Genomic DNA, 26,365 nt, shown 5'->3' on the forward strand with positions numbered 1-26,365 from the left:
TTTGCAAATCAATTACCAACTACATTAAGTTGGAATTCTAACACAGATCAAGGTCAGTTTAATTACCGGTTTCGAAATCCGCATCGGTCTGTAAAGCTGCCTGACATTCGCATACAAAAGTATGATGGTGATCCTTTAAAGTGGAACGAATGGAGCAGCATGTTCACATCTACAATACATAATAACCCTGATATAACAAATACTGAAAGAATGAGCTACCTGCAATCCTTCGTCATCGGGCCTGCCAAGGAATGTATATCAGGTTATCTGTGCAATCCAAATTTTTACAAAGATGCGCTAAACGAGTTAAATAGACGCTTTGGGAATCCCCAAAACGTGGTTTCTGCACTTACTCAAGAACTAGAAGCCTGGCAGCGTCCCCAAGCCAATGACCATAGAGCTCTAATTAGCTATGCAGCACTCCTGCGGAAAATAGTTCAAACATTTCTAGCCCATGGCTTCAACGCTGACTTGAGTGCTACATATCTACTTAAATTAGCACGTGATAAACTCCCAAACTCGCTCAAAATGAAATGGAGTGAGCACACCATTGACAACAATATTCAAAATCCAGGAATTTTGGAGTTCTCGGAATGGATGGACCGACACTCTCGCGCCTGTGAACAATTGCAGGAAACCAGTCCTCAAAACAGCAACAACAATGGATTTCAAGGAAACATTCGAAGAAACAATTCTACGGTTTCTAACAGCTCACAAAGGAATCAGTTCTCAGCTAACGTGTACAGCAACTCCAACAATCAACAAAGACGCAATGATCGAAGGAATAATCAAAAGTCATTTCAGACAAGCAATAACTTCAGCAGAAAACAAAACATTAACAATCAACAACCTGGTTTTTCAGGGAATCAAAACCTAAATGCAGGGAAAAACGCATCAATCGTCACAAAAAATGTCAAAACGAAATGCCCCCTTGATCAACAAGAGCATTATATAGGTCGATGCCAACAGTTCAACAAATTTGATGTAGCTAGACGAAACTTGGAGGTCAAAAAACACTCACTCTGCTTTAACTGCTTGAGCCCAGGCCACTCTGCTAAAGAATGCGCATCAAAAGTCGTTTGTCGTCATTGTAATGGAAAGCATCATAGTTTGTTGCATGACCCCGACAAACAAAAGAAGAGAGCCGAGACAACAAACCTGACAGATGTCGAACTCCCGCTGTGCGAACCGTTGAACAGAAAAATGAATAGTACAGTTGATACACCAACCTACAACCCTGGCTTTCCAGCAAAATCTCGCAATCAGCTGCAAGTCATTCCGGTTACACTTTTTGGCGAGAACAAGGAAAAAGTGGAATGCTACGCCATACTAGACAACGGTAGTACAATCTCTTATGTACTTGATACAACTGCAAACGCTATCAATGCCCCAAAGGCAATTCAGTTTGATTTGAATGTCATGCACGCCTTTGACCAATCAGTTATCAATGCGAATTTGGTCCGCCTTGATATTGGTAGGTATAATGATGATGAACCACTCTTCAGATTGAACTATGTGCATTCCATTAACAACTGGAAATTTAGCGACGCACCAGTGCAAGAATTAAATGAGACTTGCGCAACCTACTCTCATTTGCAACATATCAAATTTCCAAATCTGAACAACAACAAAATTCAGCTTTTGTTAGGAGTTGATGCGACACAGTTCATTCTCGAAAGGGAATTTCTTCAAGGACCGACCGGAACACCTTTCGCTATCAGAAACCTTTTAGGCTGGACAATAACGGGACCAATGAAACGCAAAGCAGAGGAAACATATCAGGCGGAAACAAACCTTTTGTCACATAGCTACAGACCATTCGATAAGGCTCTGACATGTTCAACATTTCATGACGAGAAACCGCTGTGCGACTATGTAACCAGTTTTTGGAAAATAGACAACGCCGGTACTGAACCAGAAGAACCCCAAAAAAATTCAAAAGACAGCGATTTAGCTCTGGACATTTTCGAGAAGACAATTCGTCACAACGGTACCAGATATGAAATTGGTCTTTTGTGGAAGAGTAACGTCCAATTACAAAACAATTATCCAGTAGCGAAAGCCCAACTAACTAGCCTGCAACGTCGGCTCTCCAAAGATCATCAGTTGAGTGTTCTATACGATGCAACCCTGCAAACTGACATCGAGAAAGGTTACGTAAAGCCAGTAGTCTTTGAGAATCCGCAGCCAGAAAGAATATGGTACCTCCCTCACCATCCGGTTTGTAACCCCAACAAACCAGGAAAAGTAAGACGAGTAGCCAATGCCGCCTCAATTTTCAAAGGACAATCGTTAAACACAAATTTATTGCCTGGACCCGATCTGATAAACAATTTGATTGGTATCTTACTTCGCTTCCGCGAAAAACCAATCGCCGTAATGGCTGATATAGAGGCTATGTTTATGCAAATAGCCATAATCCCTGAAGACCAATCTTGTCTCCGTTTCTTGTGGCCAACAGATCAAACTATCAGGCAATATCAGTACACAAGGCTTATATTCGGTGCACGTTGTTCACCAGCAACTGCAATATTTGTCTTACAACGCACTGCCCAAGACTTTGCCCCAAGACAGGAAATTATTGACCTTGTCAACAAAAGTTTTTATATGGATGATTTCGTTCATTCCTTCCAAAGCACTGAAGATGCTCAGTTGTGTGTCTCTGATCTAAAGTCGACTCTCCAGAAGGGTGGTTTCAATTTAACAAAGTTTGTAACCAACGAGCCGAAATCTTTGAAAATGCTAGAATCCCAACACATCGAAAGTGAAACTGAAGACCACCGAGTTCTTGGACTGCTGTGGAACTCCCCGAGTGATATAATTTTTCATAAAAAATTGTCGAAGATAGATCAAGACGCTTCCCAGTACACTTTGCGCAAACTGTTGTCCTTAATAGCTTGCCTGTTTGACCCACTGGGGATAATAGCTCCCATCGTAATTACACTGAAAATAATCTTGCAAGATACCTGGAAAGAAGGCCTATCATGGGACGACTTGCTTTCTTCGTCAAAACGGCAACAAATCCAGGACTGGATTGACAAATATCTTGATTCACCACAAATTCAAATGCCACGCAGCTTATCACATTTTGATATCAGTAGTGGTACCAATCAGCTACATGTGTTTTGCGACGCATCACAGTTGGCATACGGTGCCGTTATATACATTAAAACGTCAAATGACAAAGAAACTTCCTCCAACTTTGTCATTGGGCGCTCTAAGGTCGCGCCCCTAAAGCAAATAAGCATTCCAAAGTTGGAATTACAAGCAGCTGTCCTTGGGTGTCGTCTTTGGCAATTCGTTGCTCAGCACCTATCCGTTCCAGTCAAAGAGACAATCTTCTGGAGTGACAGTACTGCTGTTCTGGGCTGGATAAATTCAAAAGAAAAACTTAAGACTTTCATCGCCAACCGCGTTCAGATTAGAAACCTTACGGACACCAGCTGTTGGCGACACATAATTGGTAAAATAAATCCGGCCGATCACATATCTAGAGGAATTTTACCAGAAGACGTTAACTCCTTGTGGTTGTCGCCACCAGAGTTTCTGAAGCACCCTGAGAAAAACTGGCAATCCTTCTTTGCTCCTCAAGAAGCAACGCACTCGATGCAACAGACTTCAGCACTGGAACCTGTTTTCAACATTGAGAAATTTTCAAAATGGACCAGACTTTTGAGAGCAACAGCCAGAGTTTTCTTGTTCATAGATAACCTAAAGACAAAAGAACGCAGAGCACTAGCCTTGAAAGACATTGATAAAGCCAGAAATCACCTCTTTCAAGTTTCACAGCTCAACTCGTTTTCTGGAACTGTTAAGGATCTTATAAACGGAAAAGATCTGCAGAAGAAAGACCGCCTGCTGTGCTTATCACCTTTTGTGAAAGATGGCATATTACGCGTCGGTGGAAGGACAAAAAGAAGCTCTTTGCTTTTTGACGCAAAGCACCCGATAATTTTGGACTCAAAAGAAGCAATTGTAAAACTCTTTATTCAGAAATGTCACGAAATTTGCATGCATCTCGGCGTAGAGTATACCAGGAATTACATCCAGCAAAGATGTCACATCATTGGAGTTCGCGAAAACCTTAGAAGCCTTGCTTTCAAATGCTTCGAGTGTCGAAGGTTTCGAGCAGTAGGCCTCCAGCCACCAATGGCTGACCTCCCAGAGGTTAGGTTTCAAGACAGTTCTTTGCCTGCAGTCTTCACAAACGTTGGGTTGGATTATCTTGGACCATTTGCAGTAATGCATAGAGACAAAGAAGTAAAGACATACATCTGCCTCTTTACGTGCCTCGTCACGCGAGCCATTCATCTGGAACTAGCAGAAGACTTGTCAACTGACAAATGCATCACAGCAATCAGACGATTTATCTCAAGACGTGGCCAGCCGCGAGTTTTGATGTCTGACAATGCGACAAACTTCTTGGGATCCCGTAAGCAACTACGACGACAGCCGCTTCAACTGGACCACGATTTCATCAGGAACAACCTTCTCAACCAGTCCATAGAATGGAGACTCAACCCACCTTCTGCACCTCATTTTGGTGGTGTGTGGGAGAGACTCGTCCAAGTAGTTAAACGAGTTCTCCTCATCAATCTTGGCTCCGCAAAATTGACACCTGATGTTTTTTCAACCATTGTCACGGAAGCGGAATGTCTTGTGAACTCCAGGCCATTGACTCACGTGAGGAGCGACAACAAGGACGACGACCCTCTCACGCCTAATCATTTCCTCTTGGGACGACCCTTTGCGAATGTGCCAACACTTCTCTTTCAAGAGTCAGCCAGTCTGAAGTCGACATCATGGACCCAAGTCAAACAGCGCCTGCAAGATCTGGAAACGACTGCTTCAAGAGTACGTCCCCACGCTGAATCAGAGACGAAAGTGGACTTCAAAAGAAGCTGCTCTGGAAGTGGGCGATGTGGTTTGGCTGCTGGAGGAGTGGACTCCCAGGGGAATTTGGCCACTAGGACGTGTCACCAGGATTTTCACCGGACCCGACAAAACCGCTAGGTCTTGCGAATTAAAAACAGCTTTAGGTTTTTTAACCAGACCAGCCGTTAAGCTGCAACATGTGTACCCCAAACCCCCGTAAGGTTAGGGTTAGGTTTTTGGGCCCCGAGGATGTTAATGCCCAGTATTAACTTCTCCATTATATTGTAAAGTGCATGCCCTGTTTTGTTGATTGTGTATCACTTTGTAATGTGATAAGGTTATTGAAAGTCATGTAAGAAGAGAATTGAGTTGTAACTTTTGATGTCATGAAACCAAACAAGTAAACGAAGCAATTGAAACTTGAAATAATGAGAACAAAAGAGACATGATACGACAAAGAAGGAAGGATAGACAACGTCGTGATCATGCCAAATAGGTTTGACATTGAATTGTTTGATTTTGCACGTATTGACAAAAAAATTAGAGCTGATAATTGCTCTCGGACAAAATTTGTAATTATTAATAGCCGCCATGTTGCTCTTTTTTTAATGCGGTTTTTCACTTGATAGATTTTTTGTCTGACTCATTGATTTGACTTTTCGTCCTCAAAAACAGGATAAGCCGGGGCATTAGTTCTCGACTTTAATAGGTGGAGAAGTCAAGTAAGGCTCTTTCAATCTAATGGACATTTACTTGAGGGCAGTTTTACGGTACTTAAATCTAAATAGTAGAAAAGTTGACAACTCAATCTGATTTTTCTCGAAGGTTGAGCTTTGTCTTTCCACTGAAATAGCATCATTTCAATGCTCTCTGTATCTCGAGTTTTATGTCGATGAAATGCCAAAGTCGTCTTTTTTGGGGAAAAAGTTTTCTGAGCAACATTTGGCTGAAATTTTGTTTACTCCTATGCATTTTACTGGTTTTGGCAATCGTCTGCCTTTTCGTCAATCTGATGAGAATGAAGTTTGATATAATTGATTGACCAATATATATATTAATGGGCTACGTCCGTAGATTTTTGTCTTTTTAATAGCCGCACAGCGATAGCTGGGGCTATTATTAGCCTTCTCTTGCTTTTTTACAATTCAAAGAATTTGAATTGTATTGGGGCGCTGTGTTTTTTTTTTTAAGATGTGTTCACACATTTTTCAATGACTGATCTTTCAAAACGGGATAAACAGGTAAAGCCCAGCGGGCATTAAGTTTCATTAGAGGCTTAAAGTGGGCTTTAGTAGTCCTTCAAGTGCTTAGAGTGGTGCAGCTGCTGGGATGGCCTTAATTGAAGGTTAAAAGGTCGTTTTTAGGAGTTTTTGGGCTCAAAATGGTGCAATTTTTCATGTTTTTTTTTGTGATTTTTTGAGTTTTTTGTTTGATTAGTCTTAGGTTGAAGTTTTTAAAAGTTGAGGAAGGCCTTTTTCGAGACAAATTTACTTTTTATGACTATTTTGTGAGCTATATGTTTTGGTACTACAAACACAAACACGCAAAATGATACTAATTTTTGCAATTTTTTTCAAGTTTTTTGAAAATTTGTCATTTTTGAGTTTTTCCAGCTTCAGGGGGCAAGGAATCTTCTTTGAGGTTTGATAATAGGGCAGTGCATAGTTTCTAGTAACAACGGATTGGTTTTCAACATTTTAATGTCTCAAATTTTAGCACATTTTTGATAAAATTTGCAATTTTTTTCAAGGTTTTCTAAAGTTTTTGTCAGTTTTTCGTATTTGTCAATTCTCAAGTACCAAAGAACCTATTCCACGGTCTGATGACAATAAGTGCATGGTTCTTAGTTCCAATGGAATTGTTTTCAACAATTTAACCTTTCGAATGATAGAAATTTCTTGATAAAATTTGCAATTTTTTAAGTTTTCCAAAACATTTGTATTTTAGTCTGTTTTTCTCATCTCAGTAGCCAGCTAACCTCATCCAAGGTTTGACAGTATGTTATTAAATAGTTGCTAGGGAGCAAGTGAATTGTTTTCTACATTTTATTTGAAAGAATTTCTATTTTTTGAGATTTGAAATTTTTTCTTAAAATTTTTGCCTATCGGTCTCTGATCCCATTAATTTTTGAAGGCTTGGAATTGGGTTACGGGATGGCGTCTAATAGCCTCTAGATACACAGAAACAATTCTGAAGATTTTAATATCTTGATTTTCCGTAACCTTTCATTAAAATTTGCAATTGATTTCTTTCTTTTAATTTTTCGGTCATTTTCGAGTTAATCGATCTTCAAGGGCCAATGAATTTCTTGAGTTGTTGCAGATATAATACTGGACCGATTTCAGAAACAAAAATTGGTCTTAAACGTCTTTTTGAAATAGGTATAAATAAAGAGATCAAATTTTGCCTTAGGGGTAAAAGCTTCTAGAGTTTTAGCAATGAGTATATTTTTGTTGTTTTTTATTGTTTGAATTTCTCAGAATTTTGGAGATGATTTTGTTTCTGTTTTCGCTAGCTTTTTTCACGTTATATGCTGGTCAGGTAGAGTACTTCTAAGTTTTTGATTCAATTCTTTGATTTGTATTTCAGGACTTGTCCTGCTATGTTTTTTTATTTCGTCGTCATGATTTTTGTTACGACCATATGACGTCACAGCCACTTTTTTGTTCATGCAATTTCAATTGAATTGCATGCGGGACGTCATTTTTCGCTCCTAGTGGAGCGAGTTTTTTTGTTCATGCGCGTGATTCAATTTTTGGTCACACTTGACTTACCTCACTCTCAGAAATGACCTCCTCACTTTGAAATTGACTTTTATTACTTTAATTCAAAGCGATGAGGTCAAATGGGTGTGTCACTCTAAATGAAGGTTATTTGAGATCAGCTAATAGAGGCAGCAATAACTTATACAGATTTTTAATCAAAATATAACAGATCAGCCTTCAATGAAAAGACTAATTTTTTGGTCTGTCTTTTTTACTGTTTTTTTAGACTGCCGATCTACGAATCTATTGCGGTTATTTTCTGGCAATCTGCCAGCTATGTTTGACATTTTTGAAAAAAATAGGCAACATTTTATTTGTGCAATTCTCTTTCGGGCCAGGAAATTTATAGTTCTTCAAATGAATAGAAACTCTTCCGGAATTTCTGATATTTTTCCAGGGGAAAATAGGCAGAAATTGGGAGATCCAGAAGAGGGCATTCAAGGTTTTTGACTAGAAGTTCCTTGGACCGAAAACAGAAGATATCAACGTTTGCGTCTTTTCTTTATGCTCAACGAATTGACGAATTTTTCATTTGCCTGTTTCCGCTAATCCAATTCCATTTCGTTGATAATACTTTAAAAGTTATTAATTGCTCCGGAACGAAGTTCATAGCAATTATTGTAAATGTGTTGGTCTTTTTATACAAATTTTTTGCTTGACCATTTTGCGCTTTTCTTCTAGGAAATTCTTTGACTTCTCAAGTGAGTTTTTCAGGCTTTCATTCTTCATTTTTGAGTCATCTCTATTGCTCTCACTTTGAAGTAAAGCTTGTTGCTAATATAAAATTGTTTGCAGCATACCTACAAAAAGGGCCTGTTAGATGAGTGGGCAGTGCATCAGGTTATGGGTTGGGAGGTCAATGGTTTGAATCGCAGTGGGGTTAAATTTTTCTACCCGCCTGTCGTTCGAGAGCAATTCTTCCGACATTAGTCGGTTTATATTTAATAACCGTCGTCAGCCTCTCAACGGCTATCATTTAGGCGCTCTCTCCTTTTATAATTCGCTTTACCTTTTGATCACGTTTTACATAAGTCACAATTTTCACTTTTGATTTCTGACTTACCTCACTCACTTTTTCAACTGAATGGATTTTGAATTCTTTCACACATTGAATTACGCAATGTAGTGAATGCGATCAATGTAGTGAGCAAGATCAAAAGAAACAAGATAAGCATATAAAGCCTGGTTTTACGTCATAGTGCATTAGGTTATCAAAGCTCATTAAAGCGATTGCTAACTGGCATTAGTGTTATGCTTAATAGTTAGTTTAGAATCTGAATTAAGTGTAATTTTAGAATCTAACCGAAAATGCAGAATTTGTACACCAAATAAATGTTGAAACTTAGAAAATTTCTGTCAGTTTCTATCTCTTATTTTTCTTTTTGTGTTCCAATCCCATTGTGCGTGAAGCGGGTCAACGGCGGCTATTTGCCTGCTTTTTGCCGACTATGATTTGGTTTTATCCTTTAGATCAATTTTTTCGTATTTGTTATCAATCTTCGAGAACTAGAACCCAAGTGATTTTCTTACACTTGTACAAATCAAATGTTTTTGTTTTTTGAGCAATTATTGTTTTGTTATCCAATATAGCTCAGACTTAAGTTACATGTCTCTAAAAGGTAGTTCATTGGTTTTGTCCTTGATATTGTGTCCCAATACAACTGCCGAGTGTCGTTCCTTAAATTATTTGTTCTCTTTCGAGCTTGTATAGCTCTATGGCATTACAGGCAAACTGAACAAACTTGCATTTTCCAATTTTGTTGTTTTCTATTTGAATTTTGAATAGAAGCGCTATATAAGCTGTTTAAACAATTGTCTGGTTTTGGTATCTGGGTAATTTTGTTTACAATTCGAAAAGCCACTTTCTGCGTGTAAAAACAGTGGTGTAGCAAAGCTTTACAACAAAAAATTTGTTTTCAGTTTCATAATAATTTAAGGAACGTCTACAGGCATTATTTTCCTACTTTATTCTTCGTCACTCAGGTTTTTTTGAGGTTCAGTCGGAATCAACTTGGATCATCTTTGAATCATTGAAATTCTGTTTAAAAGTGAAAAGCAATTCCGTTCGAAAATATCAAAGACTGAATTTTTTCAATACTTATCTTTCAGCCTGTTCATGAAGAGCAAAAGTTAAAATGTTTGTTAATATCAAATTAAATCGAATTTTTCTATTCCATGTCTTTTTTAAAAAGTTTTGCTACAGCCTTTTGAAACAAATTTTTGTTAAAATAAAATTATTTCTGGAATTAGCAGTGATTTAGTGCATTGTATGTAAATAGGAATGTTAAAAACATTCTGTGCCACATACATTAACATACGAGCCTCCTTGTTAGATTGGCCTGCATTGTTTTGTTTTAATGGTTTCGTTAAATCTAGTCTAGATGTGCGTCTACAATGTACAAATATAAGTAGGCTCAGTAGTTTCCTAGCAGGAGTCGAGTTGTAATTTGGGTTGGTGTTGTTTCAGGACTTCTTCACGGCTCCTGAGGCCCAGGCAAGGATGACTGACTTGAGAAAGAGACTGCAATATTTCGCATTGGCTGTCCAGTCGCACACTAAGAAGCTCAACGAGGGACTAAAGGCAGTAAAGGATGCCGAATCAGACGAGGCAAGTTCTCCATGTATAAAAGATAAGACATCACTGAACATATTTATCAGTGCATTTCGATATCTAACAAAGCTAGTTTATTAAATGTGCAGTTTTATTAATTGTTCTGAAACAAAGTTTAGCATTTATATTAGTCTTAAGGTCTTTTTGGTCGGTTTTTTTTTTGTCTGAGCCTTTTGACTTTTCGTCCTCAAAAACGGGATAACAGGTAACACCCTGAGGGCATTAAGTTCTCTTAGAGCCTTTCGGCTTAGAAGACTCTAAGAATGCAATTCGCTGAAACTGTTTGGAACCCCTCCGCGCGCTCCCCAGTCGTTTGAAAGCAATTCGCCCTTCGTTAGTTGTTTTTTTAGCTGTGATCCAATGACTGATGCAAATAACTGTCGCAATCGGAGTGGTTAAGGTCTTAGACATGGTGATGTTTGACAGGTTTACTTAGTCATGGGTATTTAAACATGGCTCAAAGCTGTTGCTTTTAAATGTTTCAAAAATGTCAGAATGAATGTTTGTTTAACAGGCGTTATCCAAAAAAGAGCTGTTGGTGGTGTGCAGCAATATCAGCACCATCATCAAGGATCTCTTCCGAATCCCTCCCCAGCACACTGCAGTAGTTACCCTATCTTGGAAGACACCGGCACCTGCCGCCCCAGTGCCAGAGCAAAAAGCTCCGGGCCAAAAGAGGCAATTCACCCCCATCTCAGGACCGGCCAAGGACACTTCGAATGGAGTCACGACGGCTAAGATGTCACGACCTTACAACCGTAAGTTTCTTCATTAATAGCTAATCGTGGACTTAGGAATAGTTGGAATAATGTTGGAATAGTGGACTTAGGGACGCATACTTGACAAATTGACTCAGAAGAATTTTTCAATCATAATATTGAAAGTCAGAAAGAATTAATTTCTGCAATTAAAACTACGTACAAATTACAGCATAATAAAGTGTTGCATTGGAGGGGACAGACAATGAGGTTATAGACACCCAGGTTATAGACCTTTTCAGTCTATCCCAGAGTTGGATATAAAAATTATTGTGTAAAAATAAATACTGTATATACTAAATAGGTGAGCTCTTTCGAGACGTTAGTGTCAAAGTGAGACAAAACTGAAATTGAAATGATCAAGTCTCATAAATCGTGTTTCACGGTGCTTGAATTTTAGAGAGAGGAGGATACAACAACAGAGGACGTGGAGGATATGGCGGGTATGGTAGAGGACGGGGTTTCAACCGAGGAGGCTATCGATACTAGAGGTGTTTTAATACAGATCCCAGACACCTAAAACTCTCAACAGCTGCAATCAAAACTCAAAAACCAACCAACATTAAAGGTGTCACGATTTGGTTGTCACTCAATGCTGAAGCACTTGTACGAATTGCGCCACCAAAGAAGTCTTCGGAAATATTTTAAAACACGACGTCAAATTTAATGTCGGAGTGCAAATTTTTTTGTTCGATGTGGAAATAACGCTCGGTTTCGTGACAGAATTGATCGATATCGATCCATGCATTTCATGATGTGTTAACCTTTGTTTCGTTTTTACTCTCATTATCTTATCATTGATATTCGTTCTCTTTCTCTCTGTTTTATCCTTCGATATATATGATTTGTGCCCATTTTGTCATAATTTATCTGTTTTTCAATAATAACAAGCAACAAATGTGTGTACGTGCTGGACGTGGAAAAAACTCTTTTGCAATGATATGCTAATTGCTATCGATTCTGTATCGAGACATTTGAAATTTGGGTTTCCTGATGTTGTTCGTTTCTTTACTTATGCTATTCTGTTAAAAAATTTTTGACTTTGTTTGTGTTGTTACAGTTAGTGCTCAGAATGTTACTAAGTTGACGAATAAATTGATGTTTGTGTGATCGATTTGGGACATCGGAGGCATTGACCCTATAATTCATTGTTTCAAAGTCAATTTTCTTTTTTATAGCTGCGAAGCTGTAAGCTGAGCGTAGCTATATTGCGGTGCTCTTGGTTTTTTTTTGTTTCGTCGTCTGACGCTTCATTTTCGTTTTACATTTGTTCTAGAACATTCTGTCTCGTCACTGCTTAAATGGCTTTTTCGCGCTTGATTTCACGCTTTCTGCGTGACCTAAATTGCGGTTATTCAGAAGCAGAATCTGTTCCTAAAACAAAGTTGATTGTAAGAAAACAGATTGTATGGTCCGACAGCCGAGTGGGTAAGGCGACTGGCTGTTAATCCGGAGATCGCCGGTTCGAGACGCGACACGGAAACTTTTTTGCACCCAAAAACAACCTCCTTTGAAATAAACTTGTAAGGCGGCGGCGATAACTATTATCAACTCACTTCTGTATCTTTTTCCATCTGTATTTTACGGCACGCAAGTCTATTTCGCAGCTATTCCGGCAATCTGCCGGCTATGTTAATTATTAGACCGCATTATTTGCAGTTGAGCAAGAATTGTCTTAGCTGTGAAGCTTAGTCTTGGTTTTCTAGCGATATTTTGTTTTGCGAACGTTTGGCTTCCGAAAAGTTTTATTGGAGTAAAAACGTTTTGCAATTATGAAATTTTCTCAACCTATAGGAGCGAAATGAGTGAGGAAGTATTTTAATGCAATAGGTTTTTGTTTTGCGGGAGTTCATATTTGTGAATATCAAAACCGCTTTTTTCAACGAGTCGATCAGCATCATCAAAGTCTGGAATTGTGTAATAGTTGTCCGCAGCTTCATACGTAATGTTAACAGCAAGTCAGATAGTTCAAGATTTTCAAAACACAGTTTGTATGCCAATTAATTTCATTTTAGGTGCTACAAAAAAGAAGCTGTTTTACAAAACAAAGAACACTTTATTAACCATAGCAGTCGTAAAAAAGCTTAAACATTTAGTACAAAACTGCGAGTTTAGTTAATTGGTTAAATGAATTTCAATTAAATAATTTTTAACTCGACTAAAGACTGAATTTTTCCTAAAACAAGGTTTAGTAAAATTTTTAAATCCTGATAGATTGCAAGCTAACAGACCCATAAAATGTATAATATTTGTTATCTGAAATATTTTGCAGTTCTTATTCGAAATAATTTTGCAGGAATGTATTTTTGTTTTCCAGAAATTTAAGGTCTTAAGGAACTAAATTCTAATCTCTTGTTGATTTTATAATTGAACGTTCTAAGTTTAGAGTGTTACATATAGAGAATCACTAACAAAATATATCACATCTAATGTTCTATTTGCTGCACCAAGTGGGCGAAGCTGTGGCATCTGGAGGATTAATTGTAGGTAAGAGAAAGTCGCTCAGTTTCCACATATAGGTAGTTCTTTTCAACCTAATTAAATATTCAACAAGGATAGAATTTTTTATCTTGGCATCTCTTGTAGAGTCCATCCTATTTCTAGAGTGGCATTAAGGAATGGCCCAACTTAGGTGCTTCCCAAACGATATAAGCAAATTATTGTCAATTTATTGAATTAAGGGTGATGAATAGTTTAAATTGGTCAGAACAGCTGCGTTCATAACTGTTCTCATAGAACTGTTCGTATCGAGTTTTAATTCAGCACGCCATTCTTTTTAAACAAGATGTTTCACTTAGCCTTGGAAACAGATTTTTACAACCTAGATTTATACTTGTAATTTTGACTCCTTTATAGTTTTGTTCGCAACTTTAATTGATGCTTATATGTTGGAATTTCTGTTGCGGCTGAATTGAATGAATTAGTTTAATGGAGTCAGTTTGGTTTTAGATTCGTGAAATATTTAATCAGCGATAGTACATTTTGGTTTTTTAATGTTTTGTACTCTTGTTGTATAGGACTGGAAGCTAGGAGTAATGTTTTATCTGCATGCTGTAGCACCTCACAGTTCTTATCAGGTTGATTTCGCAGATCGTTTGTATGCAGATAAAATAGCGGATCACGCACTGTCCCTTGGGTCACACCACGTCCTAGATCAATTTCATCTAAAATAACGTTAATGAGTCAACTGTTTTCTCTCCAAGGTGAAGCTTTCAATTAGTTTTTTTGTCCTATAGTCGACATCTATTATTCCTAACTTCATTTGGTAGGATAACGTCGGCAATTTTGTCATGCTTTTTGAATGTTCGTAGAATTCTGCTACAATTTTTAAAATCTGTTATGCCTCAGAAACTCAGTTGTATGAACGAGAGTGTCTGTTGCAGAATGCTTTTCCTAAAGCGGTATTGACAACTAGTAAGTATTTCACTCAATTGCTCTTTGATTATAATTTCAATAACTTTTGGTCTTTAGTTATCTGGTTCCGGGTCGTTCTTTCTGTAAATGGGTGTGACCATAGCGGTGTTTAGGAACTCAGGAAAAGTCTCTACATAAACACAAGAGACTAATTATTATTGTCTGTTTATTCAGAGCTATCACATCTATATAACAGCAATCATCCGGTCAGAACATTAAATAATTTTAGGCAAACTAAAACTTATTTGATAATTCTGACTGACTAATTTGACTTGTGTAGACAAAAATGAGATAAATTCGTCAAGCAAGAGCGCGTGGAGTTGCATTAGTTATCGTAGACATTTCCTAGTCTCTCTTAGGGCAGTAAGATTCAAAATGTATTGGAAGACAGAATAACGGAGTTCTCTTTTGAGGTATTGGATCTGGTCCACAACCCCTTCCTTCTTCGTTCATATTACTGCCCTCTACATTTATTAGACCTACTCCGTTCATTTGTCTGAACCATATGCTAGTTAAAGTTGAGAGTTACGACCAACCAGTTTTGTTTTTTTATTGTTGTATCCCATCACTGTCATTACTCTCATTAGAACACAGTGATAGCATGAGCCAGCATCTTTTTAAAAGGTTTGGGATTGTGCCATCTTAAGGTTCTTCAAATACCGTTTTTCGGATGTATTAAGTGCGTCGTTTCAACCCGATCGAGAACTGAAACATGATTGCTATGTGAATGAGTTTTAGATAGATGATTCCCAATTTTTAATTGAAAGTGAAATTATTGTTGTAACAACAGTTTGTGAACGTCTGATTGCGCTATCTTTCTAATTTTTGACTACTCCTTATACTGAAATTTTTCTAACTGTTGTTTTGAAACTTTGTTTCTTGCAATTGACGTTTTCCGCTAACTTTGAAGATTATTAATGTTTGTTTCACTTGACTTTCATTTTGAGTTTTCTGTTAGCTAAATGCAAATCATGTTTTTTTCGCTTTTCTTAAGCGATTTCATTTTCGGATTTATTTTTCTGTCGGATTTTAAAACCAACAGTAAGCTTTAATTTCGATAAATTCATTTTAAAATAATTGTACCATTGATATGTCATGCTTGGAAAAACATTTTTATATGGTATGAACAATAACCTGCCGACATGGAGAGCTGTATCCACACTTAGTTGTAAATGAATGGTGAAATTAATGGTTTTCATGTTATAGAAACTTGTGTTCTTTTACTGCTTCTCGTTTGCACTCGTTTTTTTTTTGCAGCTATATCGCTGTTAGTATTCTCCAGAATAAGATTGAAACCTCTGTGATACGTAGATTTTTTTCAGACAGAATTTTAGTGTTTTAAAACTGAAGTTATTTTAAATCCACTAACTGCATCAATCCGCGACTGAGAGAAAATTGTTCAATACTTCCGTATTAGTTAGGATGAGCGATCACGATAACAATTTGATCATTCTTCAAATGCTTGGAGGTTTTAAGTGTTTCAGTTGTATGCCATTTGTTAAAAAAAAATTTTTGGAGATTTTTGGAGTAAGAGCTTGCCGTTGAGAGATCTTGAGTGCAACAGCTCACAAATGATAGGGCTCAAACTTACAAATGATAGTGCACAGTTCATGCTTTGAGTTTGTCTTTATTTCTCAGTCTCTTCAAAATAAGATTTTTCATACTGCCAACTTTTCGTCTATTTTACTGAAATGCAAAATTAAACTAGGGCACCTATTTTCACGAAGTTACGCAATTTTACAGCAACTTAAAATCATGTTTTGAATATAATTTTTACACCATTGATCCCCTAAGCTAGTCCTCTCACAGGTCTCCGAGTTTCAGATAAATCGAAACGCTGATTTACTAAAAATCCCAGGGATTTCTGGTAAGTCAGCGTTTCGATTTATCTGAAATTCGTAGGTAGGCGAGAGGACTAATTTCGGTATCAATAGTGTAAAATATATTGAAGATGTGATTGTGAGTTGGAGTAATATTGCCTCAAAAATTGAATTCTTACTTCGTAGAAATAGGGGGTGCTAACTCACTTTTACCTTTCAGTATAGTGTTGTCGTCTGATCATTTGACTTTTCGTCCTCAAAAACGGGATAAACTGGTAAAGCCCAAGGCTTTAAGTTCTTTTACATACTGACTGCTCAATAAGTATGCGATTCACCGAAACTGTTTAAGAAACATAAATTCATGATGTTAAGGGCTGTTCCAAGAGTTTAATCCCCTCTTATTAACTCCTCAATTCCTCTCCCCACCACTTTAACCCCACTCCTCTTTATTCCACCTGCAACCGAGGACGCTCGCTTCCAAAATATCTGAACCCCCCCCCCCCCTCAATTAAGCAAAAGTTAGCCTCCCTTAACTGCAAGCTAACTACTGACGATGCCAAATGCGCGCCAGTCGCGTGAGAGCATTTCGCCCGCTGTTAGTCGGTTATGGTTTGCGGTTTTTTCTTTGGACAGTTTTTGTTGGCTGGCCACTGACCTTTATGCGCTCTACTTGTGGCTTCTGCCGAGTATGTACTGATTGCGAACATAGTGGTCTGAAGTTTTATATAGGTCTTCCGTACATTCCATCACTAATTTGCGTCTTTTGAAAAGCATTTCATCAATAAATAAGTAGTTTTAAAACATGTTTCAGTTCGAAATGTTAAAAAGTAGAGCACTGCTCTCTAACTCCTGTCATCTATGTCGGTCGCAATTTGCAGCCGGTCAGTTTTGCGTAAAACCATCGCTATCTTCAAAATACTCTTTCTCAGTACGAAATGAACGATTCAACAGCACAGCTATCTCCACTAAATCAGCTTTGATATCTCAGGGATCGGAATTCGTACAATCGAGTGCTGAAATTGCATCGCAATCGGCCGATGTTTTTGGTCTTAGTGCTTTTAAATACCTGAAAACTTCCGGACTTGTTCAAGATGCTTTAATAGAGTTAACTGATTCTTTGGGTGTGTCGTGGCCAGTTGCTCTGGGTTTATGCGCAGTTACAACTAGAATTATGCTTTTACCAGTAACTGTGTACCTGAAAAAGATGATGGTTAGAAAACACAATATAGCGCCCCAAAGGTGGGATTATCAAAACCGCGAGTTTGAAAAGTTCAAAGCGAAGGCAATGTCAGGCGCTGCAATGCATAAATTTGAACATTTGAATATTACGAATAAAGTCATGCAGTTTGACGCGAAACATGGTCTATCAGCGACCAAAATGTTTTTACCTGTTTATTTTCAATTACCTGTAATTTTGACAATGTTCGAAGCAATTCGCGATCTGAGCACGCGAAGTTTTGCTGGGCTTGCGAATGCAGATTTGTTGTGGATTCCAAATTTGACGCTTTCCGATCCGATCTTTCTGCTTCCAGCGCTGAACTTGACAACTGTTTACCTAATTTTGCGTCTGGGTGTTGACGGTCCAGCGGCGCCCTTTATGCAATCAAAAAAATCTACCACAATTTTCTTGGCTTTGTTACCTATTGGAACGTACTTCATGAACTCTTATTTTCCATCGGCTTTAGTGTTTTATTGGTTCTCGTCAAACTGTGTGGGTTTTGTGATTAATAAAGCGCTGGAAATTGGGCCCGTTCAACGGGTTTTGGGAATCCCGAAAAAAGTGATCCATCCCGAAGATTTTAACGAGTATGAGAACACAAGGAAAATGACGCGTGAACTGCAAGCTATAGTGAAACAACGGTTGATTGAAGAGCAAAAGTTGGCGTATAATGAAGCTATGAAAGCTAGAGAATCGAAATTGAAAAACAGGTAATATGTATATAAATTTTGACTTTGTTGATGAAATATCAGTGATGAGTTGCGTTGAAATATGATCTAAATTTCAAAATTGTATATTCAGTATCAATTCATATTTGACCCAGTTAAAGTTTTTTAATTCAATATAAATTTTTGCTGTTTGAAATGAAAGTGCTTCCTAAGAAATTTGGAATTTCTTTTTCTCTAGAGGTAAGAAAGATAGTTTAGAGAGAAATTCTAAAATTTTAACTTGATGAATGTAATAAGTGTGATAAATTGAGGTTTAAGTGATGAATTACAATATTACTTATTAACTGCAATTCCATTTTTGCCGAAGAGGAATAAGTTTTGAACTTATTCCTCAAATTCCTTGGAGGAGAGTGGCGAAGGTTTTCCGAATGCCAGTTTAAGTAAAGGGTGTTCAGTATTTGACTCTCCGAAAGTTGTATCACAAAGATCAGATCAAACCCGAAATGAGAGAATAGAAAATACTGATAATTTAACTACCAACGGAAACAATGTGGACGAAGTTATACAAGCTGATTCTGTGGAAATTGCTGATGAAAATCAAACCGCAGAAGTTGAAATTACTTCAAATTCAGAAATTCAAACCTCGAGAATTGAGTCAACATTACAATGTGTCTTCACGTGTCAATAATGTAAAGGTAAGTTCTATGCGAAACTCTGATATGATCTACCGCTGCCATCGGAGATTGAACACATAACAACAATATAAACCTCCTCCCATATTTCTCCAATATTTATAGGGATGTTGCCGGCGAGGGGGGAGAGTGCCTGAGTTTGGATCTGCGGTGCATCAGACGGAACGTAAGTCAAATAGATCACTGATCTCATCTTTAGAAATCGCTTCTGAGCTGAAAATAAATTTAACTCGAACGAAGGCTGAAGCAATTGTAGTCGTCTTTTTGAGAAAATCTTGTATAATTTTTTTTTGTTTTTAATCTAGAACGTTTTCGGAATCGTAAGTGATCAGTTATCTTTTAAATATCCTTGGCTATTTATCACCTAGGCCACAGACTTTCGTTATATTGAATTTTTTAGCTATTTGTGAAAACGATTAACCGAATCAGTATTTACATTAGGTAACAGGCCATGTGAATATTCCTCTGTCATCACCTGGACGCTCGCTAAATACTGAGATCGAAGAATTCGCACAATACTGAACTAGTTTTAAAACAACTTTGGATTTTTTTCTCGTGATCTTGATTTCTCGTGATCTCGGGAACCTACAATTGTAGGTGAAGGAGTCGTAGATTTTATCGTAGTAGCAGTAGTGAAGGATTTAGAGGCTAGTCTGGAGTTTCCACCACAGTTCAAATCAGTTTTAACTTGTGTAAGTAACATTACCTTATCTGCAGATCACTCCAAATGCATTTTTTTCTCAGCAAATTGATTTTATAAAACTTCCAGTAAATTCTTCACAGCTTTTTCAGTAATTTTGTTCAGGGCTTTTTGATGGACAACTATTGCTCTAGAGATATTATTAAAGAGAAGTTTGGTTCTAAAGTAGGTGTCCTTAATTTGTTCAGCCTGGCTTTACCGAGTTTCTATTCACCAACTTCGGTCTGACGTGTTGATTCTATTGTTCGTCCAAAATTGTTATTTGCTAAATCAAAGTACTTTTGGTTCATAGAAAACAGCCTTAAAATTTTGTGGATATCAACGCATAAACTCAATGGTAGTTTCTGTGTTAGTAATCAAGTTCGTTAGTATCGGTATCCGTATAGTTTCATGAATCTGGATTTTCGTTTGTAGACTATCTCTAGTTGGAAGCCAGATTTGCGATGCACTGACGGCAATTTGCACAACGTATCCTCTCTAAGCATTTCAGTCTCATAAAAATGACAGATTAAGCTTGATTTGGAAAAAGGCATTCCTTGCGTTCTCAGATTGACTGATGCACTTTTCATTTCAGTTTTAGCTTTAGCGATTTCATTAAAAAGAAGTTTGGTTCTCCTAATGAAGTTGTCATTTGTTCTGTTCAGCCTTGCTTTAGTGAGTTGTCATTCACCAACTTCGGTCTGACGTGTTGATTTTATTGTTGGTCCAAAGTTATTGGCCAATATTATTTGCTAGGTCAAAGTCCCCTTGGTTCATAGAAAACAGCTGTCACATATTGTGAATATCAACGCATAAACTCAATGGTAGTAGTTTCTGTGTTAGAAATCAAGTTCGGTATTGAGTTGAGTATCGGTTTTGTTACATGAATCTGGATTTTTGTGTGTAGACTTTTTCTAGTTTGTAGCCAGATTTGAGATGCACTGACGGCACTTGGCACTACGTATCCTCTACGCATTCAGTCTCATGAAGTTGATAGAGTAAGCTTGATTTGTAAAAGGGCACTCATTGCTTTCTCGGAATCACTGAGGCAATTTTCATTTCAGTTTTGGCTTTGTTGAATGATAAGACCTAGGTGTCGTTGTGTCTTTACTTGCGTCAGATCTTCTTCTTGAAATTTTGCTTTCATAGTTCCTTTGATGTTTACTTCAGGAGATTTTTAAGTGCTTTTTTCATATAGTTTTAGTTGAGGACTATAAAAAATTAGCTTGGATATTAAAAAATTAGCTTTCGATATCTAACAGACGAAAATTATTAGCGGTAATAGGTTAAATATTTGAAAATAGCTTTATTGCATTCTTTGAAGATTGGTTTTATCTGACTTGTTCTCTAGTTTGTTAGAAACCACTGATTTTCGATTCAGGTTATTCCAAGTGAAATCAATTGACAGGTCTTTTTGGAGTATAGTTGAATTTTGAACACATTGAATTTTCGGCAACTAAATTTCGAAAAACTAAATTTCGAAGTTTTTCAAATTTTTTTGGCTCACGTAACACATGAAGTCTACCAAATAGGGGTCAACGTGAATTTAAACCAATTAACCAAATCAGGCAAATAAGAGCAATGTACCAATTTTTCCTCCAACAATAAGGCTTGCTTACTTTTCAACACCTTAATCTGACGGGTTCGAAACTGTAATCAACAATGCAGCCAGTTGAGTTCTGCTAGTGTAGCATAAATTGAAACCGATAACGTTTTATAAAATAAGATGTAAAGCAACAATGAAATTGAGAAGATTTAGGCTTTGGAAAAAGCAACAATTGAAAACAAAATACGATACCAGAGAAGAGAAGCTTAAATGATTTACATACATTTTCGCTTTTCCGGAGGAAGCGTTTTTCGATCTGGTTTTGTCGAAATAGATTTATCTGGCTTGAGATCATATAGAATGTCGCTTAATTTTCACTGTGTATGTCAAGGTATTTAATTTTTCAGAAGGGCTCGAATTTATGATTTGTTCAGATTTCCCAACAACAGAATTTTTTAAAAAGATCTGCTCTTTGTTCATTTAGGAATGTTTCTTGAATAATTAATGGTATTCAGTTCTCGTTTTGGGGGTTTTTTGATCTTGCTATACTTTCTATCTTCGAATACTGATTTTTCAAATTCAGTTAAGACATTTTACTTAATGGTTGATTTGCTTCTCTGGCCGTTTCATTATAATTATTTAACCGAGGGAAAAACTTAGTCCGCTTTCTGTGTGTTAGTCTCTTTATCGAATTCGATGTAAGAGTCGAGACTCCGGAGTTTCATACGTTCCATTTGTGTGTGCAGTTGTTTTTCTTTCTTTCATTTCTATTTAAAATTATCCGCCAATGTTCGTCGACATAATTATAACAAGAATAGTTAGAGGGTTCTATTTGAACGATTTCATTCAATTGCTCCCAGCAGGCTGGTTTCAAAGCGTATTTTAACGATGTGAGTTCAAGTAAAGTTTTATTTCTGAACGATTGGATTATCGTTTTAATTGGTTCGAAAACGATTTATTTGTTGTACTTGATAATCAGAATTTATCAACAAGTCGGAATTGTTTCGGCGCGTATACTCGCCGCTTAAATGGGAGTATACAAAGAGAGTTTAACTTTAAAGTTCTAAAGACAAAAGGAATGGAATTAAAAATTTTATTATAAAAACAGTTAAGGCGGTACAATATGAATAATGAGTTAAGCAATATCGATATCATATGTTTACTTTATCAATCTATTGAGCAAGTGTGTGGTGACAATTGAAGAGAGGAATATCAGATGGCTAACTAAATTGGAATTGAAGTGAACAAATGGTTGAAGTGAACGATACTGAATAACTGGTTGATATAAAAACTAGCTTCCTATATATAGTCAGCAAAGTGGGAATTAATTTCCCATATTTTTAAAAGTGGGATAAAACATCCCATATTAGTTTTTGGGATAAAAGTTCCCATTTTATTTTTGGGATAAAAGTTCCCATTTTCTCATTTTCAGTACATCCAACCGGCGACTTAGCGGGTTTTGTTGTAACTAGCTGGATATACAAGGTTAGACATAAAAATTTAGATATAAAAATTTTCAGACATGTTTAAAACAAAATTAAGAATAAGATGGTTTCTAGAATAAGAATAAGTTTCTAGTTTTAGTTTCCTTCAAGTTGATTCATTCTGTTTTGCAAAAATTTTATTCGGTTCATTAGATTCGCGTTCTTCTTCTTCTCTCGTAAGAAGTTTTGCTCCAGTCCCAGCGTGTATGTGTCCCGCTCGTTGTTGAGGTCTGCGGTTATGAACTGGTAGGGGACTGTTAAGTTCTGTCGGTCGAGGGATATATTCTTTAGTCGATATGTCTTTAATTTTGAGTTATAAGATTGGATCTTATAAATATTTCCCTCTGGTAGCACTCTGTATTGGAGGCCCCAGTCAAAGTTTGGGTGTCCTCTAAATTGTCTATTCCTCGTTCTTTCTTCGTTGAATTTCTGTTTTTCCAATCTCTGGCTCATGCTAAGGATTCGTGGCTGTATAGGGCAAATTGTAGCTGTGGGTTTCATGTGGGTGGCTGTCGGAGCAATCGTAACTTCTGTTAAATCCAATTTTTTTTCTCCTCTCCCGGTATTGATAGTGTGAATACTCTTCCCTGGTGTAGTTCGTACTGGTTGTTGTTCTGGTGGTTCCTGTTGCTGGCCCATCAGTTCCTCGAAGGTATCGGGGAGAATGAAGTCATCTAGGTCTGGCATGTCATCGTCACCTTCGTATCCTAAATTCTAAAAATAGAAATAACATAAATGTGTAGTATGGATAAGATATTTATTTTCTATACATATAACAAACTAATTATTTGTGTTTTTATTTATAGTCGTGTATATTTTTTAAAGTCATTATTGCTTTTATACGGGAGAAATTGGATTATCTCCATTTTCTTCTATTGCAACATTGTTTTCATGTCTTTCATTTCTAATTGCACTATATAATGGGTGCGGAATATGTGGGTATAGATTAAAGTGTGTTTCTTTCATTTCAGTTACTAAATGTTCACCATTATCTGGCTGTTTCTCATTGGTTGTCCCATTTGTAAAGATAGAAGTCATAATAGAAGTGAACAGAATATTGTAAGTGGCAAATAAGATGATTTTGCCAAAATTAACAGAAGCTCCTGTTATTTTATGTATTTGTAGGGCTTTTACAATTGTTACAACAATTTGAATAATAAATTTCAAGAAAAGAAAAGCGGCAAAATAAATTCCACATTGCTCTAAGATAAATTGTGTATAACCGAACATTTCTATATAGCGGTTATCAAAGAAATTAGGAGAAATAAAAGAGTCTAAGTAGACTGTTCTCATTGGATAGTTAAGATAAGTTCTATCCTCACTTTTAAAATTATCTTGAGAAACAACAAGTTCTTTAGAGAAAGTTTGTATAGCATCTTTCATTTCGTTATTGAATTTAATTCCGCGCCAAAATTTCTTTAATTCTTGATCAGTAAATAAATATATTTCATCACTATCCTGGAATTTGTATTTAGTTAATCTTTGTGGAGCAATATTAGGCTCAAAAACAGAGGGTCCTTTGACTCTAGTTATACCCGGTGTTAGTTCAACCCAGGAGTTATCATCTTCAATATCTAATTGAAATAAATTATCGTGTTTATCTACACATGATCGTTCTTCAGCGCTAGGGTATGTCTTTCTAGTAATTGGATCAACGAAATGTATTTTATTTTGATACATTATAGGAATTCTATTATAACATTTTTCCATAATTTGTAAGGGTGAGAAATACTGTGGGCAATGATATAGCCATGCAACATTATCATTTGTCTCTAAGAACATTGAGCGATTATTTGTTAGTAAGAATCCAGCCATACGTGGATTACTATGCGAATAGACTAAATTTGTTCTCTTTATAGCACGTTCTAACTCACAATCGGTTTTTATCATTTGTAAATCTAAAAGCTGTAGTCTTCTTATATTAGTATATTCGTAATAGTCAAATTTCGTTCCCATATGAGCTTCATAATTTATTCCTGAGTGCAGATCAATATTTGGCTCTCCATTTGTATATGAAGTTCGTTTTACGAGCAATTTGCCTCTTGTGCTATTTACATAAGTATTTTTTACATTTGAAATTGGTTTTTTTGCCTTTCCTGTATCCATATCGAATCCTCCTTCATAATGTATATATAATGAGCTATAAGGAGTAGGATAAACTATTTTGTTTGAGTCGCAAATTGACTGTGGATTATTATAAATCTGAAAAATGAAAGTATTTCGTGGCCCTTTAAATGGTTGCGCACGTCTAATAACAGCTTCTGTTGATTCAGGTTCAGTTTCATATTCTCTTACTATATAATATTTTCTATCTATTTGTATCATTTTTACTGGAGCTGTGTGTAATTCTTCTATTATACAATTTTCTCTATTTTCCCATGTATATGCATAAGGATCAGTTGATCCACTGTCACAGCCATTTTTGTTTAGGCTACAAGGCAGAGGAATATTATAGTGGTTATTTACCGTTCCATCTTCTAAATTTACTAGTAATTTAATATCTTGCATATATGTCTCGTAAGTATCGTGGTAGATCCATCCTGTTTCTGTGCACTCATTACTGTATTTATCACTAACGTCGCCCTTATTTATAACTGTTTGTTTCTTTACATTTTTTGTAAATGGAACTTTGTTAGTGTTAATAGTCGCGGAGCCTGTTTTCTTAGCTTCGAGACATTGCTCGGCTGTTAATTTAATATCTGAGCTAATAGTTGCTTGTGTAGCGGATAAACCACTATCGTCAAAAGTATCACAATACCACTTTAGGCGTTGATGTGTAGCTTTACACATAGTTGCTTCTAATTTAGTCTTATAATTGCGCTGCATAATAGTAGCAGTTGCCTCACTTACTTTTGTTTTCTCAGTATCGATATCGCATGGAGCTATTTTGTTTAATGAGTACATTTTATTAGAATCTATTTTAGAACAATCAAAGTGTCCTACTTTTACTTTCTTTAGAGTATTTTTAAATTCGGAGTCTGCGTTGGCTCCATTTATTGAAAGTAGTGTGGAAATTATTAGAGGTACAATTACAGGTACTCTCATATTGAAAGGGTAGAAATTTGAACAAAGAAGAATTATAAATTTACTTACTTCGATTATTTCGTCCAACACTTCTGGATCGGGCTCGGGGAACTGAAAGCTGGTTAGCTCAACTGTTTCTTGTTCTGAATTCATCTTAATATTCAATTATGTTAGTGAAGGTATGAATGCTTGAAGGGATTTTAAATTCGAAGTTGAATTTTAAGGCAGCGAATAGACTTGATGTGTCTTTCACTAGAAAAGTCTCTGTGGTTAAATCGGAAAAGAGGAAAGTAGCGTAAATAACGCTTAAGTCGTTAGCAGGAAAGAAAGTGGATTTCAATTTGGCTAGTTTGCCGTTGATTCTGATAAGCATTTAAATGCTGACTAAGAGATGAAGAAGGAAGAATGATTTTTTGTGTTTTTGCTCCCTTATTTATAGTGTGCAAAATGGGCTGTTTCATCTCACTTTTAGAAATATGTCTCAAATATTCCCATTTTTAGTGACGGTTTCTGTCTTTTTATTGGCTGGGAAGATATTCCCATTTTTTAGACCCGTTTGTGCAATTTCATTGGTTTTCATAGTTTGGGAATGTTTATCCCATTTTTCTATTCAAGTTTTCATTTTTTATTGGTTTTTAGAGTTGGAGTTTCTATTCTCCTTTTATTTATAAATGATAGAATTTGATTGGCTAATAATAAAATCTTTTTGTTCTGTGTATTTAAATTTTTATTTCTTTTTATCCTTTAAAGCGTCCCATGGAATAGGATCATTAAATAACTTTGTAGCAACTGCTTGTCTACCAGACCTTC

The 26,365-nt window shown here is 36.6% G+C and overlaps 3 protein-coding genes across 3 annotated transcripts in view; 2 read left to right on the forward strand and 1 right to left on the reverse strand.

The window, feature by feature from the left end:
* Window positions 1–12,172, forward strand: part of LOC142343283 (apoptosis inhibitor 5-like) — a 283,681-nt gene extending 271,509 nt beyond the window's left edge. Inside the window, exons 9-11 of the mRNA XM_075395078.1 lie at window positions 10,108–10,248; window positions 10,766–11,009; window positions 11,410–12,172. Coding sequence (XP_075251193.1) covers window positions 10,108–10,248; window positions 10,766–11,009; window positions 11,410–11,498 — 474 coding nt within the window. The 3' untranslated portion in view covers window positions 11,499–12,172. The remainder of the gene's footprint in view (window positions 1–10,107; window positions 10,249–10,765; window positions 11,010–11,409) is intronic.
* Window positions 12,173–17,058: 4,886 nt separating this feature from the next.
* On the forward strand, window positions 17,059–18,316 carry LOC142342491 (mitochondrial inner membrane protein OXA1L-like). Its single transcript, XM_075393836.1, has one exon. It carries the CDS (start codon window positions 17,061–17,063, stop codon window positions 18,174–18,176), a length of 1,116 nt encoding a protein of 371 aa, XP_075249951.1. The 5' UTR covers window positions 17,059–17,060; the 3' UTR covers window positions 18,177–18,316.
* A 4,307-nt stretch (window positions 18,317–22,623) lies between these two features.
* LOC142342492 (uncharacterized) lies at window positions 22,624–26,051 on the reverse strand. Its single transcript, XM_075393837.1, has 2 exons — window positions 25,625–26,051; window positions 22,624–23,245 (listed from the first exon to the last, which is right to left on the reverse strand). The coding sequence occupies exons 1-2, from the start codon at window positions 25,706–25,708 to the stop codon at window positions 22,628–22,630; spliced, it is 702 nt and encodes a 233-aa protein (XP_075249952.1). The 5' UTR covers window positions 25,709–26,051; the 3' UTR covers window positions 22,624–22,627.
* Between the last annotated feature and the right edge of the window lie 314 nt (window positions 26,052–26,365).

This window comes from Convolutriloba macropyga, chromosome 7 (assembly GCF_964194025.1).
Source record: "Convolutriloba macropyga chromosome 7, txConMacr16.3, whole genome shotgun sequence".
Taxonomy (NCBI): Eukaryota; Metazoa; Xenacoelomorpha; order Acoela; family Convolutidae; genus Convolutriloba; species Convolutriloba macropyga.